Raw genomic sequence first — 17,868 nt, 5'->3', positions numbered from 1 at the left:
CTGGGAAGGGCTGGGGTCATAGGTCAAAGTCTCCTTTATCTGGTGAAAGACTCAAGGTGAGCAGAAGAATACCCAGAGAATAGTGTGTTGGGGTGCTAGTCTCTTCTTCAGATGTACAATTTGAACTTGGAAATTTCTCAGTCTTTGCCACTCATCAAATCAGTGTGGGACACTAGTCAGTTAGTACTCAGGCCAAGAGCGACATAGCGAAGCAGACATATCAACCAAACAGTAGAGATTTCTTGGTGGCCATTTCTTCCCAAGTTTTGCTTCATCCTTACGAGATTCCTTCATTCTTATTTTACATTTGAATGTTTGCCTGCCTGTATGTATGTGCATGGCCTGTGTGCCTGTTGCCTTCAGATGGCAAATTGGGGCATTGGATCCCTGAAACTGGAGTTACAGATGGTTGTGAGCTGCCATGTGGGTTCTGGGAACTGAACCTGGGTCCTCTGTAAGAGTAGTAAACTGCTCTTAACTGCCTAGCCATCTCCCCATCCCTATTTTCCCACTTCTGCATGAAGTTTACTTTTGACAGGTTCCACAAGAATTACCTATATATGTGTTCAAGTGTGCAAAGCCATGGTGTGCACAAGATCAGAGAACAACCTGAGGGAGTCCATTGTCTTTCCACCCTGAGGACCCTAGGAATCAGACTCAGGCCTTCAGACTTGGCAGTAGATGCCTTCACCTGCTGAACCATCTCTCCAGACATTGAAGACTTGTGTTTAAAAAAACAAACAAACAAACAAAAAAAAAACCCCAAAAGTCAATTCCAATGGATACCCCCCACCCCCACCTACTTGGAACAGCCAGTGGAAAACATTTTCCCCTGATCTTTGAGGCTGGAATCCTAAAGAGTAATCAAGCTGAAAGCATGTCCCTTCCTGTGTACGTAGCCCAACCCCTCCTCCATCTCTGGAGAATTGCTATGGCACTTTCTAACAGAGTGGCTCCCTCTGGGAAGGAGAGAGAAATGGTAGCCCGACCCCACAACTACCAAGTACAACAGTGCACTGTTACCCATTTTTAGAAAAGGGTTTTTATTTTATGCATAAGACTGTTTGCCTGCTTGTGTGTATGTGTACCACATTCATGTAGAGCCCTTGGAGTCCAGAAGAGGAACTGGAGTTCTAGACTGTTGTGAGTCACGTGGGTGCTGCGAAGGGAACCTGGGTCCTCTGTAAGAGCAGCCAGTGCCTTTAACAGCTGAGCCATCTCTCCAGCCCCGAAGGTTGCCTTTTCATGGTTTCCGCTATAGCTATGTTTCCAGTAGAGGGAGGATTTCTACATAGCTCTGCACATGCTACTGTCTGATGTGTTCTCAGCTCTCAGATTTTCTTTGGTTAGTCTCCCACTTAACACTATCGCCTCGCCACATGGCAAGAGCCCTACCACTAGGGCATACCCAGGCTTGCCAGATGGCTCTTTTCAACAAGTATGATCTCCGAGCTTTCATGGGGTCGGCCAACAGACCTTCACAACTTAACATGCTCCGGTGCCTGGGGGAGCTTGGGAAATCACCCTAGCTGTGCTTGTAGGGGAGGAACAAAGGGGAGTTCAGATCTCTACTTAGAGTGTCCCAGACCACACATATTCTGGGACATCACTGTAATTTTGGTGTTGATTCTCACTGTCTTTGCAGCGTTTCTGTTCTCGATAGGCCCGCAAGGCTAGCACCACGCTGGCAGTGTACATAATCACCAGAAGGCAAGCGAAGGTGGCCGCTGCCCCATCGGTTCCTGCCAGCTGGCAGTTCATCCAGGTGAGACCCCTGCGGGCATAGAGCCTCTCTCTGTTTTTGCAAGTGTCGGTGGAATTGATGCGCAATGCAACGTGGAGGTAAATGCCAATGCCGACACAGTAGCCGACTGCAGCCAAGAGGCTGAAGGCGGCCTCCAGCAGCAGCCACCTCCCAGGCAGCTTCCTTAAACTCTTGGCTCCCTGCAGTAAAACTCCCATAGTGAGGACGCCCAGCCCCAGGGAAACAGCCACGCCACCATAGATCAGGGGCGACCGCAGGATCGTGTACTGCTGGTCCAGCTGCCGAACCTGCTCCAGCTCGGTGCCCTCAAATGGTGAGTAGTAGTTATTCCCGAAGCCGCTGCCGCTGGCAAAGCTGGCGCTGAATCCGGCCAGGACAAAGTAGGAGGCCACGATGCACATGAGAACCATGCCATTCAAAATCACCTCCACTATCTGCACCACACCTGGGGGAAGAGAGAGTCTGATTTAAAGCTGGAACACTCGCCGGGGCAACTAGGGATCCCCTGGGTCGGAAGATAACCGGTTCGATTCAGCGGCCTTATCAATATTCTTGGTTTTGTCTTAAAAAAGCAAGTAATATAAAATCCTAGTGCTTGTGGTGGGTCTCAGGTCACGTGCATGTTAGGCAGGTGCTCTGCCAGTGGGCTGTGCATTAGCCCTGTTGCTTCTAAAACATACTTAAAAAATCATTGCCAGTTGGATGGGTTGAGCAAGGGCTCAGCTCAGAGCACTTGTGGCTCTTGCCTAGGACCTGGGTTGGGTTCCCAGCACCCACACAGTAGCTCACAACCTCTGTAACTCTGGTTCCAAGGAATCCCATGCCCTCTTCTGACCTAAGTGGGTGCCAGGTATTCAAACACTCCACATGCAAAAACCCTCATATATATAAAATACACATTCTTATAAAAAAATCAATTGTCAATCTGAAAAACTAGGAGACTTAAAAATTTTTTAAATTATTTTCATTATTATTATTATTATTATTATTTTACATAGGGTCTTGTTTTGTAGTCCAGGCTGGCCTTGAACTCATTATCTACCTGCCTTAGCCTCCTAAGTATTAGGATTACAAGTGTGTAGTACTGTAAGTGGCTTAGGGTAGTTTAAAAAGTTAAATATATGTGTACCAGGTGTCTCTGCTATTTACCCTAAAGAAATAAAGTTGGTAGTTTGAGGAGGAAAGCCTTTAGTGGGAAGCTAGCCAGTGCTACACAATGAGAGGCAGCATCAAAATAAAAAAAAAAAAAAAAAAAAGAAAGAAAAAAAAACACAAAAACATTTGTGAATCTTCAGAGTAGTAGCTTTATTTGTATCAGCTGAATGCTGGGAGAGCTTACCCTGGAGCAGTGAATGGTTCAGGTATGGACCACTCCTCGCCCCCAGGGAACGCCCTACCCAGCAACAAGGAGGTGGCGTGGACCAAAAACAACCTGGGTGAGTTTTAAGGTAATTATGAGTATGTGTGTGTGTGTGTGTGGGGGGGTAGAGTTCTGGTCTCAAAAGGCTATGTGATTCTGTCTGTGGAACGGTCTCAGTGGGACAGACTCTGGCAGTGTGGCACAGTGTGGCAGGGTGGTGACTGGGACAGGGATAGGTGGGAGAGAGGAAGAAAAGGATGGGTGTGGCTGTGAGGGAACATTCAGCACTAGAGGCGTCTGCTAGGATGGATGCTTCTGAGTTTCATTGCGGTGATCACACTAATACAGCGATAAAACCACACGGATGAGTACGTGTGCAACTGTGTGAGTGAGTGCTACCCAAGCAGCGATTTCTGGGTCCTGATATCCTCATTCAAAACATTGCAACTGCAGAAAGCTCCTGAAGGGTACAAAAGGTCACTCTGTACTGCCCTGTGACTTCTTGGGAGATTTCAAATGAAAAGTTTGAAAAAAAAAAGTTAATGTCATGAAGTATAAACTGAAAATTTTTCATTCACGTTCTCCCCTACCCTCAAAGAATAGTCTTGCTATGTAACCCAGACGACCTCAAACTCTTACCCAGACACCACAACTCCTAGCATTTTCATAACTTTCTAATATAGCCCTTGCTTCTTTCTGTCTGTCTCTGACTCTCTATTTCTATCTCTATCTCCCTGTGTGTGTGTATATGCATATGTTCACGTATGTATATATGTATGCATGTTTATGGTGGAAGGTCATGCATATACACATGTTGAGTGTATAAAGGTCAGAGGACAACCTCAGGTGTCTCCCACCTTTTCTTGGAAACAGGTCTGTTGCTGATCTGGAACTTCACCAAAAAGGTTTGGGTAGCTAGCTACCAGTGAGTTCCAGGGTTCTACCATCTCTGCCTCCCATCTCACCAGCACAGGGATCACAGGCATCCCCCACTGAGCCTGGCTTTTGACAACACATTCTGGGGATCTGAACTGAGTGAGGTAAGTGTGACTGTGAGGCAAGCACTTTGCCCGTGGAACCGTCTCCTCAGCCCACTCTCCAGCTTCCCTTTATGCAAATAAAAACATCCAAATCTGTGCTGCACTTTCCTCCTCCCCCTCCCAACATAAATGTAGCACACACAGCATCAAGCATCCTGCTGGTGTCATGTACTCTATGCCAGCGACATCTCTAGGTCAGTCTGCACAGTGGCCACATCATTCGTTACATGACTTCCAACTTGCTTGTTTGGATGGGCCAGTTTGCTCAACCAGGTTTCTACAGAGAGATGCTTGGGCTGTTCGTGTATAGGGAGTTTCTCAGAAGCCTGGCAGACCTTCAGATTCCACAAGGCAGTGAGAGCCACCAGGTGGGCCAAGACTGAACACCTCTTGTCTATTGGTTGTCCCTGTCATTCGCTCCCTGCAGAAGCTTCAGACTGTGCTGCTAGCTTCTAGAAATCTGAGCATCACCCTCTTGGGGTGCAGAGGAGAGAATGCAAATGAACCCTGAATTCAAATACCAGATTTCAGTGTCTACTCTTTACTGGTCAGTGACCTGCCGGGCTCACTGAAGTCCTTCTAAGCCTTAGGCATTTTATCTAATGAATGAAGATAAGGCTTCCATCCCCACCCCACCTCCCTCTCCCACAAGCCTGTGGGAGGGGTCAAGTGGAAGGGGGAACAGTCAGCTCCCCCAGTTGCAGCTTCTGCACCGGAAGTTTCCACTAAAGATTAAAAAGCGTCTGACCATGGAACAAAGCAAACTTTTTCTGAGCAGTGTTCGCTAGACAATACATTTTAGCAACTGTTTGCACAGCATTTATATTGTTAGGAATAAGTAATTCAGGGATAGCAGGAGGCTATAGATATGTTATACACCAATACCATGACATTTTTATTCAGGAACCAGAGCACTCTCAGACTTAAATATTGGAGGGGACCCTGGGGCCAATCCCTGTGGACACTAATACATGACTAAAATTCCTTGGAAATCATAAATGGATGGTAAGACATCTCTGTAATGTTCTAAAATCAGAGGAGAGCAGTACAAAATGTGAGAAGAAATGGGAGAGAATTTTGAAAAAGTGCTGTTTCCCAGAGATTAATGCATTACACTAACAGGCGCCATGATTATCACAGAGGCAGTTAAGGGGCAGCTGCTGGTTCTACAACCCTCAGGCACAGCTAGCTGAGCCTTCTTCTGCAGGCCCACGTGAATTCCTGAAAAGCCAGGGGACACAGCAGCGTGGGGATCTGAGAGTTGAGAAATTGCATTGCTCTTATTTAAAATTCAACATCGGATTCAAACTGCCCACTCTTCATCCAGGCTCTGTAAGTACAACAAATGATGAACCAGCCCAGATGTCACTGGTGGGAGGCAGCTGTCTCCCACACCCCACATCTTTCTCTACCCTGATTTTCCTTCGGTCAGCATGTAGAAACGGAAGCACTGCACCGATACAAGAGATGGGAAACATGACCCCTCTCCTTGTGGTACACACAGCACACACCTCTTGGCTACAGTGGAAGAAATCTAGGCTTCCATGCCTTCTAGGTGCAGTGATAACAGGGTTTATTGAAGGAATACCACTACAGGGACTATTCTGGACACCAAGGAGCCAGACCTGCCTTAGCCAAACTACCCCTTGCACAGTCACAAGTATCCTTAAGCATGCAGTGAATGCAGAAAGATACATTAGAGAAAAAGGAAACAGGGCAGACATTGCAATCTGTCTCTGGTTGGGATGGGTCAGGTCTGCAGAGAGACTGCAGAGGTCTGTGTCTGTGGAAATAGAGACTCTGAAGCTCCCTGCACCTTTGCTGTAAACAGCAGCCTGCTGAGCAAGACTGCCTTTGCAGTTGACCATGTAACACTCGACTTACGTCTGTGGTCTGTGTCTGCTTCTGCGCCATGCACAACTGTTTTAGGGGGAGAAAACCCGAGGCGAGCAAGTCAGTTTGATCTTTTTATTTTGCAAAAATAAAATGAATATGTGCAGTCAAGATATCTATAGAATGAAAAATAAAAATCTCCCTTTTTCTTTGAGCAAAATCTCTCACAGTGTTCAAGAAGATTTCTAACCATGTATGACAGAGGTATGCAATTCCGTCCCTAAACCCAAAGTCTTCTAAATCAATTAATGGCATCTAAGCGAATAATGTATTATCAACATAAAGAAAACTGCAGCTTCCAAATCAAAACGTTTCTTTGAAATGCTTGGATTCCTATTAAGCAAAGAACATATTCACTTAAGTTGTAATTCACATTGTCCAGTCTATGAAGTTATCTGTCCAAAAGTAACATTCCTTTGTTGGGAAATAGACTTCACATTCTTTTCTTTTGGGTAGATCCTGAATACCAGCTGTGGGGTTGGAGTCTTCATACAATGGCACATTTACGAGAGGTACAAATGCTTATTGAGCGCTGGGGCCTGCAAGGGGCCTGTAGAATGACTTCTTTGCAGCTCAGTGAATTTAATCTGATTCTCTTTTCCTTACGGCACACCCTCACACTCAAGTGTTTCTGAGAAAGTGTCCCCAGACTCCACAGAGTTGAAGGAGTACAGGGACCAGATACTTGGTGTGGTGAAGCCGGGTGCATCTACTGAAGAGAGCTGGAGTTTAGGACAGTTCAGGTGGAGCTGTCTCCTGTCAATATAGTTTTTTTGTGACCTTCAGGTATAAGTTTCCAATGCAATTGTCCCTGCCCTGATCATGAAGTGCACTTTGCCTTCCTCCTGTCGGTCCTGACCTCTATTAGCTCCTTCTTTGTCTGGCTTGGAGACAGGGGCTTGCTACTATATATCCCAGGCTAGCCTTGAACTCAAGATCCTCCTGCCTCCATCTTACAAGTGCTAGGATTATAAGATTACAGGCCTGTATCATCATGCCTAGCTCTAGTGTTTTGGGTTTTGATATGTTTTTGGTTAGTGCCACCACATTTACAGATTCCAGAAACCAGTGAAACACTGCTCCAGGTATAAACTTAGCATTCCTACATTAGCTTGGTATTTTGGAAGCATTAGTGAGTTCCACATCAAAGAATTCTTGTGAAAGATTATGGTTGAAAGTGACTTCTGTCATACATTCCAGAAGTCTAAAACTCAAGCATTTCTGTGGGCTTCTCCTTCAGCTTCTTGACTTTTCGGTAACCCCTAAAGGCCAGGACAGCTCCCACAGTGAAGACCACAATGCCCATGGCTGCAAAAACTCCTGCTCCTATGTCTCCCCCATGGGCACCACAATTGAAGCCACTGTAACCTTTGCTCTGGTACAGGGCCTCTCGCTCCTTACACACGTCCGAGCTATAGGCAGCAGAGAGATGCTGGAAGAAGAAGTACAAGGCTGGGATGTATGCCCCAGCGACGAGCACGTCTATCAAGCCCTCGATCACCAGACACAGTGGACAGTGCCATGGGACCCGCAGGACACCCCCGAGGATGAGGAGACAGGAGAAGGTCATGAGGGCTCCGCTGTAGGCCATTGCTGCAGTAACCGCGGGCAGCTTGAGCTGATAGAACTGTACATCCAGCTGCTGGGCTTTCTCCCCGTCAGCGCCACTGAAGCCACTGTAAGCCCCTCCGTATTGGTAGTAGTAGATCCCCCCCAGGCTGGTGATGCCCGTGTAGCCCCCTGTGGAATTGTAAGAGATAGAGCTGCAGGCCAAGATCAACAAGTTCAGCAGAACCTCCAGCATCTGGCAGCAGGCTGTAAGAAAAGGGTGTTACTGCTCCAAGATGCTGCTTTTGCACTAGGAGACTCTTCATCAGCCTTCCCAGGAAGCTCAGCCCACTGGTTCCTTCTTCTGCCCATAGTGAGCAGTGCAGGCTCCACAGTTAGTGTCAGGGGGCAGCAGGGATGCTTTTCCTTTGACTGAAAAGCATAAGGCTCAAAAAAGCCAAACAGGGCAGGGGGGCGGGGTGCACACCTTTAATTCCAGTACTCAGGAGGCAGAGTCAGGTGTCCCTGAGTTCAAGACCAGCCTGGTTTACAAAGCAAGTTCCAGGACAGCCAGGACTGTTACACAGAGAAACCCTGTCTCAAAAAAACAAAAACTACCTAACAAACAAACAAAGAAAAACAAGCCGAGATGGCTGTCAGTAAAATGTTTGCCTTGTAAACATGTTTGATCCTCAGCATCCATGTAAAGTACTAGGCATGGTGGCACATGACTGTAACCCCAGTACTTGGGAGGCAGAGACAGGAGGGTCAGGGGTTCTCAGCCAGCCTTAACTACATAGTAAAGTTGAGACTATCCTGGACTACATGAGATCTACCCTCCCTATAGATAACACATTTTTTTTCCTCTCTCAGTACATCTAAATTTTAATTTTAAGTACCTTTTTATATCTCTGTAAACATAAATCTACCTTATAGATTTGTCTTTAGTTTTTATTATTTACATATGTGAGTATATGTGCTAGTGTGTGCAGGTGCACAAAAAGCCAGAAGAAGATGTCATTATCTCCTGGAGCTTATTTACAGACATTTGTGAGCCACTGGATGTGGTACATATCCAAACTCTGGTCCTCATCATAGAGCAGCAAGCGCTGTTAACCCCTGAGCCACCTCTCCAGCCTTAGCTCAGGACTTTAAAAGATATATAGATAACTCTAATGGTTCCAATTTCTTTGAAGCAGTTTCACCATGTAGCACAGGCTAGCCTGGAACTCTTGATTCTTCTGCCTCAGCTTCTCAATGGCTGGCAGTACAGGCATGTGCCATCATTCCTGGCACTTCCATGGGATGAAGGGACATGTAGGCTTCTCCAGTACATTGCTACATGACAAAATTTCTGTGGTCTGAGGGATGGGAACCCAGGGCCTCACAGATGCTTCCCCTCCTGCCAGAGAAACTTTTCCTAATGGGACACAGGAAGGGCTGGAGCCCTCACAGAGACCCTCCCCCCTGTTGGGCTTAGCAGATCCACAAAAGCATGAGCAGGGCTGTGCAGACAGAGGCTTGGGGTTCACAGGCCTTGGCCGACACTGGATCCCGAGATCAGCAGGTCAACCTCTGGCTCAGGCCAGGTCTCCAGACCCCCTGTGAGTTAGCCCCATTTGAGTCAGCTGCACTTGGGAATCCCGACACAATCGCAGTACAGACTGGAAATATATTAGGGCATTGGTTATTAAAAAGGAGAGATTGAAAATATCAAGTAGAAAAAGACCACACATGAGTTTCTTCCATGGCCCTTTTCGGGGATCACAAGCTAATGCACTGGCAGCATGGTTCCAGCGTAGCCCTCCTGGCTGGGATGTGTGATGGTCGAGGTGACGGTCTTGATTGAACTAACAAGAACCTGGGAGGTTGGTAAGTCTGTAGGGTTTCCAGAGAGTTAAAGCAGAAGACCCTCCCTTAACGTGGGCAGCACCAACTAACAGGCTAAAGGCTCTGGCAGAACACAGCTGGGAAAAGGTCTACTGCAAGAAGCCCACTTCTCCCTGCCCCCTCCTCCTGCCGCTCCTTCTTGGCCACCAGGAAGTGGATTGATCCCAAAGACTCTCCCTGTCCTTATGGGTGGAAACCTCTGAGAGTGTGACCCTTGATCTCTGAAGTTGTTTTGCTTGGATATATATATATTTATTACAGCAGCATTTCCTGTTGTATGCACAGATACATGCATCCTTCAACAGAAACAGCTTCCTCTTAAGAAAGTGTCCCTTTGAAATGCAAACCCTGAAGACTCTCAACAGCTACACTTGAAGGTTCTAAGCCAAACAGCAGTACTCCTGACAACTCTAGGGGCTGGAGAGCTCCTCCATAGGTAATATGTTTGCTGCACACGCATGAGTGTGAGTATCCAGTGCTAGGGAGGTGGAGATGAGTGATCCCAGGGGCTTGCTGGTCAGCCAGCCTAACCCATTTGCATGTCTCAGGCCAATGAGAGACCCAGTGTCAAAACACAAGGTGGACAGCACTTGAGGAATGATGCTGCGTTGTCTCAGGTCTGCATGCATACACAGAAGGGGGAAAACAACTGTATTAATTGGGAGAAAAATGAAAAAAAAATATGTATTTATTTATTTATTTATTTATTTGAGAAAGTGTCTTCCTCCATAGTGTAGGTTTCCAGAACCTTGTGATCCTCCCACTTCAGCCTTCCAAGTGCTAGAATTTCAAGTGTGCCCTACCAAGCCCAGCTTGTCTATTTTGTTTTGAGACAGTCTATGTCACCTTGATTGATTTACATCATGGACTCAACTGATCCTCTCACCTCAGCCTCCTAGGTAGCTGGGACTGCGGCTGTGTGCCTCTGTGCCTGGATGAAAAATCAGACTTTCAAAGAGGCTTTGCAGCAATGGCCAGAAGCTAGTAAGTACAAACCACTGTGGTTTAAGGACTAAGCTCCTAAGGCCAGGGGGAAGAACAAGACCGTGGGGAGGAAGAAGTGTTCCATCTGCAGATGGGACTAGCCCTACACCTGCCCCTCCAAACAGTCCACCAACATTATCTACACCCACAGAGGACTAGGGGCGGGGTCAAGGGAAGTCTTGGGTGTGTACCTGCTCTCAGTCTGATCTTCATTTCCAGTCCCTAAAGATGTCTCTGCCTGAGATTTCTTGCTTGCAAAAGTAAAGTTGGCACTCATCTCTTTCGGTTGGTCTGAGTGCTCTACTGGAAACTTTCTAGGGCTGAATAACAGACCAGACTTCAGAGTGTCCCCAGAGGGCCACTCTGCCTTGTTTGCTAGGAGGGGTGGGGAGTGGAATGACATGATTTCACTGACAAAGAAAAGGCCACAAAGGATCCACTCTCCTGTGGACTTAGACACCTTCAGGTAACCAGCTTGTCTTCCCTGATCTAGCCAGTCCTGATGCAAATGACTGTCTCTCCACACAGTGCCCATCCCCCCACACGCCTGTGGGGAGCTTGGGACAGGAGCCAGTGTCTTCACAGATCCTATCTGTTAGTTTCTGAGGGTTGAACCCAGTCTCAAGCTGGGACTTCTACACCCACCACTAGGCTCAAAGCCAAATATCCAGAAGCAATCAGCCCTGGATTTTTGGTGTGTTTTGGTCAGAAGCCTAGGCCCTGCCCTTTTCTCTAATCAATTATAGAAAAGAAGAAGAAAAGAAAACTTGTTAGCCAGCCAATAGCTTGTTCCTGTTATTTACAGCACCAGAGAAGCACGTTCTGCATGGAAAGGCTTTGAGGCCTTAGGCTGGGGTTCTAAATTTCAATTCCAGTGCCTTCATTCAATTGGGCTGTGTGACCTGGGTAGCTTGCTGTGCCTCCCTGAACCTCAGGAGTTGTTAAGAGGACTAAAGACACCGCTGGCAGTAGCATATGCAACCCAGCTGATGAAGATTCCTGTAGTCAGATGGCTTAGAGGCCTTTCATCTAAATTCTTTGTAATCCTATAATCTCTACTCCTTTTGACATCACCTCTGGCACAGCTTCAGCTCCATGATTTCTCCCCCTGAAGGCTGGGAAGTTTCCACACTTAGTCATGGGCAGGCAGCCTCAGCAGACTAACCACAGTCCCTGTATACCAGGTTCACCCTGAAAAACCAGATTTTCTTCCTTGCTGGCAAGGCTGGGACCTGGGAGGCCAGGCTCCATGCTAAATTGATTTTGTTTTGTTTAAGTTGAGACAGTGTCCTGTAGCTCAGGCTGGTCTCTGAAATCCTGATCCGCCTTTACTCACATGCCACCATGCCAGACTTTTGTTTATTTTTTTTTTTTTAACTTCATTTGTGTGTGTATATGGTATGTGTGTGGAAGTCAGAGAACAACTTGGGGGAGTTGGATCTCTCCTTTCACCAAGTAGCTCCTAAGGATTGAACCCGGGTCATCGGATTTGGTGGCAAGCACCTTCACCCCTGAGCCATCATGCTGGTCCCTGGTTTTTGTTTTTAATGAAAGGGAAAATACTAATGCATTTGGTGTATGGAAGGGTTAAGTAGTTTTATGACATTTTTGTTTTTCTCTACATATGAATATGATTTTGTTTGTTTGTTATTTGAGACAGGGTCTTGTTATGTCACCCAAACTGGTCCAGAACTCATAGCAATCCTGCCTTAGCTGGGATTACAGACATGTAAGTCACCATGCTAGGCTGTAAATTTGATCTTAATGTAAAATCTATTCTTATTGTACATCTCAGTGGATGGATAGTGAAAGCCAGTAACTGAATGCTTGGCATCCAGGTCTCTATGGATACCATCCATTCCTGTTTGGTTTGAGGAACAAGTTGATTATCTGCTGGCATGATGCTTGCTGTGTCAAAGGCACCAGTGTCCACCACAACCAGCCCCCGCCACACTGAACGTACCAGGTTCCACCAGGGGGCATGGCTGACCCATGCTCAGAGCCAGGCACATTGCATGAGCTTCAGGATCCTCATTACACTGTTCAGACCTTTCTGTCTTTTTCTTTTTTTCAAGCAATAACCCCCATGCATACCCTGGAAATGAGAATACTAGGAACCCAAGGGGAAAACTCCAGGCTTTCGATTCACCAACTCACAACCCTTCCAACCCCTACCTTGCCTCTCTTCAAGCCATTTGGAATATAAATGGTCAGATGGGGTCCCCCAAGGCTCACCTCTCCCTGAGCACAAGTATCTGCATTTGTGGCATTCCAGGAGCCCCTCAGCTTCAGACTGGTAATATTCCTCTTCCTGTCTTGCAGGGCCAGAGTGTACAGACACATATCTTTCTGAAGCAAGTTCACTGTAACCAAGGAGCACACAGACATTAGGGATGGTACAGCAACTCAATAATTTGTTAAGACTTCATTTATTTCTTTTGTGTGTTTGTTGTTGTTTTGTTTTGTTTTTAAATACATTCCTCAGTATGCAGTCTAGGCTTGCCTTAAACATGTGATCTTCCTGCCTCGGCCTCCCAAGGGCTAGGTCACAGATGTGTGCTACTATGCCTACTGGTACTAGAACTCCCAATTCAATAATGAAGCTTGGCCTTGAACCCCTAACTAATCCTCTTGCCTCCACCTTCCAAGTGCTGGGATTATAGACATGTACCATCACACCCAGCCAGGCTACTTTTGAGATCTTTCTGCTCTTTCTCCCTTGGCACCTTCTGTTTCCTTCCTTGTCTTTCCATTTGTCTAATATGTCCTGGCTCTGCCCAGGATTCAACAGGAGGCTGCATTCTACTTGCTGATTGGGGAGAATTTTCTAGGACACAGAAGCCATCCCACTTTTCTTTGGTGTGAAATCCTTAACGCTTTTGTCCATGCCCAGGAGGCTCTTGCACCCAGGCTCACTGAGCCAGCAGCAGCGAGCAGCGCTCCACACCCAAAGATGACCAAGCCCTCTGGGCCACGGAGGAAACTGTTCTTTGGTTTGAAACACCTTTCTCTTCCTCTTCCATCTTCCTCCCACAGAACTCAACTCTAGGTCTCCTTCCTTGGGATCCTGTCTGTGCTTAGACAGGAGCCCAGCTTTATTCCCACCCCACCCCCCTTTTTTTCTAGGAACTGATGACACAATGGGTTGTGGTTGGCTGTTTTCACTGCTATCTGCCTGCACCAGTCTGAACCCTGACAGTAAACTTCTGCATGCCAGCCCCTGTATGGCCTCCTTCCAATAAATACTTGAGAGGAGGACAGACAGACAGACACTGCCCTTTGGCGCAAACCTCTAAACATGAAACGAACAAATGCATTTCTTTCATTCACTTTGGGGTGATATGGGGCAACTAGGGCTCTGGCTTATAAGGAAACCCGCAAATGTACTTCTTGTTTCTACTCCTGTGGTTGCAATTCAAGATGGGTGCAGGCAGGGAAACGATAGAGAGGGTCAAAGAGTAAAAGAGCAGACTGAATCTGGGCACAGCTTTTGTAATGCTAGTTGGTTTTAGATAGTGTAACATAAACTCATGATAGCAGCTTTGCCCGATGTGTGGACGAAGCCTCCAAGGCTAATAGCAGAGGCCAGGTATCACAGTATAGAACCTGGTATTAGCCAGCAGGGTTGTCTCTAGGGAAAAGAATGCCCACAGTTCTGACGAAAGTCTCACCCATCCAGGCAACATTTCCTTTACTCCATTTGCTCACTCTGCAGAGCCTGGCTCAGAGTCGCACACTGACTAACATCTGTGGGATTGGATGGCATGCTAACTCTCTAGGAGGAAGTGTGGCGACCAGGCCACCTGTGGCCCTCCTTCCCATGGCCAGTCACAAACCTTTCAGGACACAGGTGCTTAGGGGAATTCCGGGTCCTACAGGTGAAGTTCGTTCATTCTGGTTCAAACAAGCATAAGATTTGAAAGGAGCTGCTTAGAAAAGACCTCACCAACAAAAGGGTTACAAACCCACTCGAGAACTTCAGGTGGCCTTGGTTTCTTGTTTAAAAGTGCAAAAGTCTGTCGTGCATATGGCCTTGGCAGGAGGAGCAAGTCCAACTATTAACTCTTTGTTGGACTAACTTTGTTCAGCCCCCTCCCGCTCCCGCAAACAGGGCTTTGAAAGGTATGGGTGGCTAACTTGAGAACAGGGTGTAAGGGTCTATAGTCTTAGCAGAGTCATCTGGCCACTTGATTGAGCCTCTAGCTAGCCCCACCCACTTAGCCTTCTAAACCATTCCGGTTTCGGTCCTGGAACTTTTTCTTCCTCTGATTCCAGAACCTCTTTCTCCTTGGGTAATCAAGTTCAAACAAAGGGTTGGGGACGTCGTAGTGTCACCCCCGCGCACCGGCTAGGATAGGCACGGTCCGGGTCCCCAGCAGGCGCATCACTCACCTGTCCAACCCGCGGCGCCCAAGGCTCTGCTTCGGCCGCGGCTCCGGGCCCCCCCAGGGCGCGGGACCGGGGGTCGAGGCTGTGTCCCAACTGGGCACCCAGGGCTCCGGTCGCGCATGGCTTTGGCGGGGCTTCTCCCAGGCTCTTTGTTCAGCTGCACGATGGCCCGCGTCCCTGTGTCTGTCCTGGCGCGGGTCTCGGTCGGTCCTTCGTTCCCTGCCCGCTCGACGGTCCCCGTTTCCTCTCACGTCCCCGTTCCTCTCCCTGTGCCTGTCCCCGGCTCGATCCCGCGGCCGCTCGACGTGGCGGTCTCGGTCCGGGTGCGGGCGCCGGTCTGGGTCTCGCTCTCTCGGACGGGCCCGGTGCTCGCGAGTCCCCAAAGTATCTTCCATGGCCCGGTTCTTGTCCCCGCCCGGAAACGACCCGAGGGCAACAACCAACCACAAGTTTCCCAGGTAGGTGACCAGGCTTAAGGGCAGGGCAGTGGAAGCTCACCTGTGCGCACGCGCACTCGCCCTCGGGCGGCCCCCAGAGGTGACCTGCCCCTGGCCGCCAGGGGGCGCTCGTGGTGCCCGGCAGAGGAGGTGGGGGACAGGTTCTTGTTGAAATAGCTGTCAGTCCTAGGTGTTTTGGGATTAACAAAGGTTAAGTGGTCCAGAGAGCAGGTGATAGGATGTGGCCAAATCAGCGGAGCCTTCAAATGCTGTCTCTTACGTAGAGACATCAGGAAGCCAGACCAGTCGCCTGCATATTTACTTTTGTGGTACTGGGTTTTAATCCCAGGACTTTGCATGTCTAGGTAAGTGGGCTACTGGGCTACATCCCCAGTTCCAAACTAAAATCATTAAACCCGCTAAGACAGTTTCATGCCACTGGGCAATGGTTTGAGCCTTCTGATAGAGGGCTTAGCTGTGGGAGGAGTTGGTAGCTTTGCTGGCTGCTCTAAACCTGGGGGTGGGGGGGGGCGTGACTCCACTCCCAGCCAGTGAAGCCAGCAGTGGTGATTGCTTGTTGATCAACGTGCAAAGCATCTTGGCCTCTCTTCCCCAGATTGTACCCATCTACTCAATCATCCATCCTTAGCCATCCACCCAGCCAGCCCTATATCTACCCACTCATTCATCCAGCGTCCCATCCACTGTTCCCCTCCCTCCTTAGAGAAGCTGTGTTGCCAATCCATTTATTGGCATAGCCCCAGATTTATAAAACACTTAAAAAAAAAGAATTATTGTATTCATAATCATCAACCTTTAATTTTGTCAAGTAAGGACATTTTAAAAATCTAGAAAACTGGCCTGTTAGTTCTTTCCGCAAGTGTGTGGGGGTACCTGACTCAGACGGTGCAGGAGATGATGCAGGGTAGTCCTCTTAGGCAGTTAGTGCTCCAGTGTGTGCAGAGGCTGGACAAGAATGTGCAAAAGCAAAGATCTAAAATTAGTGGGAGGGCTCTGCTCTGTGTGGACTGAGGAATCAGTGACTCAGGGAGCTATTTTAAATTGTGGTTTTCAAGATAATAGGGTTTTGAGGGAGTGCCTGCTTGGAGGCCCAGTCTGATTGTTGAGCTGACCCCTGTTTCTGGTGATATCCCCTATGTCTCCGGCCATCACAATGGATGCATGGGATGGAACACATGTTGCAGCTGGGCTGAGATGTCCCCTGGGTGGGCTCTAAAGGAGGGTTACAGCAGCAGGCAGTGTCTTTTCAGAGCTTTACATATAGTACTGTTTTGGCATTTCATTTCTCATAGCTGGAAGTACAGCCCTCTGTGGCTGCCATCCATGCAGAATGGGCGTTGGGGGCAAGCAGAAGTCTTTGTGGTCCCCAAAAAAATTGCAATGGCTCATCCATGCAGTTTCAACTCTGCTTTGCGAATGTTATGAATTAGTCTCCTAGCCACTTCTGCAGAGGCTTTGGTGCCAAGCTCTATGCCAGGCTCTGCCAATGTTACCACTAAGACTACAAGATGCAGAGGGAGAGCCTTAAAAACTCCAGAGGATTGCCTTTCCTCACCCCTGCATTCATCTATGGCTCCGTTATCACTGAGCAGAACGCTAATCTCTGAAATCCCTTTTCTGTCCAACAGATTAAACCTGAGCCAGGTATCACTGGTAGACCACACCTACAATTCCAGCCTGTGATCTCTGTAAATCATATGTTGGAAGGTTGAAGCAGGAGGAGCATTGATGTTTAATAAGGATCAGGAGAAACAAATAGGCTGAATAGATGTTTATTCAGGGAGAAATAACTTACAATATAGACAGATGAACACCAGCAGATTCCTGACCCAAGGATGCCTCCAGATGTACTCCTGTCCCAGTGCTGCAAGCAAGAGAGCTTGAGTTCTCAGAGCCCCCTCCTCAGATTTAGTTCCCCCAGGTAATGTCCGGCCCTGTCTCCACCCACCAATGGGTGTGATCTATGCCACAGGTGCAGACAAGGTGAGTATCTCACTACAGAGGAGTGCCACTAGTTTGAGACCAACCTTGTCTACATAGTTAGCTCTAGGCTAGCCACGGATACCTGGCAGTAACTGTCTCAAAAGGGGGTTTTATCTCACTGGTAACAGACATGTTCAGTCTAGGTTCAATTCTCAATACCACCAGAAAACTACAAAGGAAATCATTAATCTATTGGGCTGAGGAGATTGCCCAGTGATCTCTGCTCAAGTGTGAGGATTTGAGTTCAGATCCTCCTGAACCTGTGTAAAGTTGGCTGGGGCAACTCACATCTGTATCCAGGCACTCCTACAATGAAATGGGAGATGTAGATAGAGGAGTCCTCTCAGAAGCTTGCCTGGGGTGTGCAGAGAAGCTAGCCTGGTGTATGCAGTGGTGAGCCCTGTCTAAACAGGTGCAAAATGAGTATACTTACCCAAATTTGTCCTCTGACCTCCACAAATATGCCATGCTTGCATTCACACAGGAGCACACACACAGAGAGACACACAGAGAGACACAGAGAGAGACAGAGAGGGAGAGAGAGACAGAGAGAGACAG

At 47.9% G+C, this 17,868-nt stretch overlaps 1 protein-coding gene across 2 annotated transcripts; it reads right to left on the bottom strand.

Annotated features, from left to right (window-relative positions):
* Positions 1-1,019: 1,019 nt before the first annotated feature.
* Marveld3 (MARVEL domain containing 3) lies at positions 1,020-15,347 on the bottom strand. 2 transcript variants are annotated; one of them, XM_051201498.1, is made up of 3 exons: positions 14,873-15,347; positions 12,716-12,843; positions 1,020-2,210 (listed from the first exon to the last, which is right to left on the bottom strand). In XM_051201498.1, the coding sequence occupies exons 1-3, from the start codon at positions 15,262-15,264 to the stop codon at positions 1,573-1,575; spliced, it is 1,158 nt and encodes a 385-aa protein (XP_051057455.1). In that variant the 5' UTR covers positions 15,265-15,347; the 3' UTR covers positions 1,020-1,572. The 2 variants fall into 2 exon arrangements, with proteins under 2 accessions (XP_051057455.1, XP_051057456.1); XM_051201499.1 differs by lacking the exon at positions 1,020-2,210 and adding an exon at positions 6,120-7,873.
* Positions 15,348-17,868: the final 2,521 nt, after the last annotated feature.

This window comes from Phodopus roborovskii, unplaced genomic scaffold (assembly GCF_943737965.1).
Source record: "Phodopus roborovskii unplaced genomic scaffold, PHOROB, whole genome shotgun sequence".
Lineage (NCBI taxonomy): Eukaryota > Metazoa > Chordata > Mammalia > Rodentia > Cricetidae > Phodopus > Phodopus roborovskii.
Note: the sequence above shows the minus strand (reverse complement) of the source record. Positions and strands in the feature narration are given on the sequence as shown.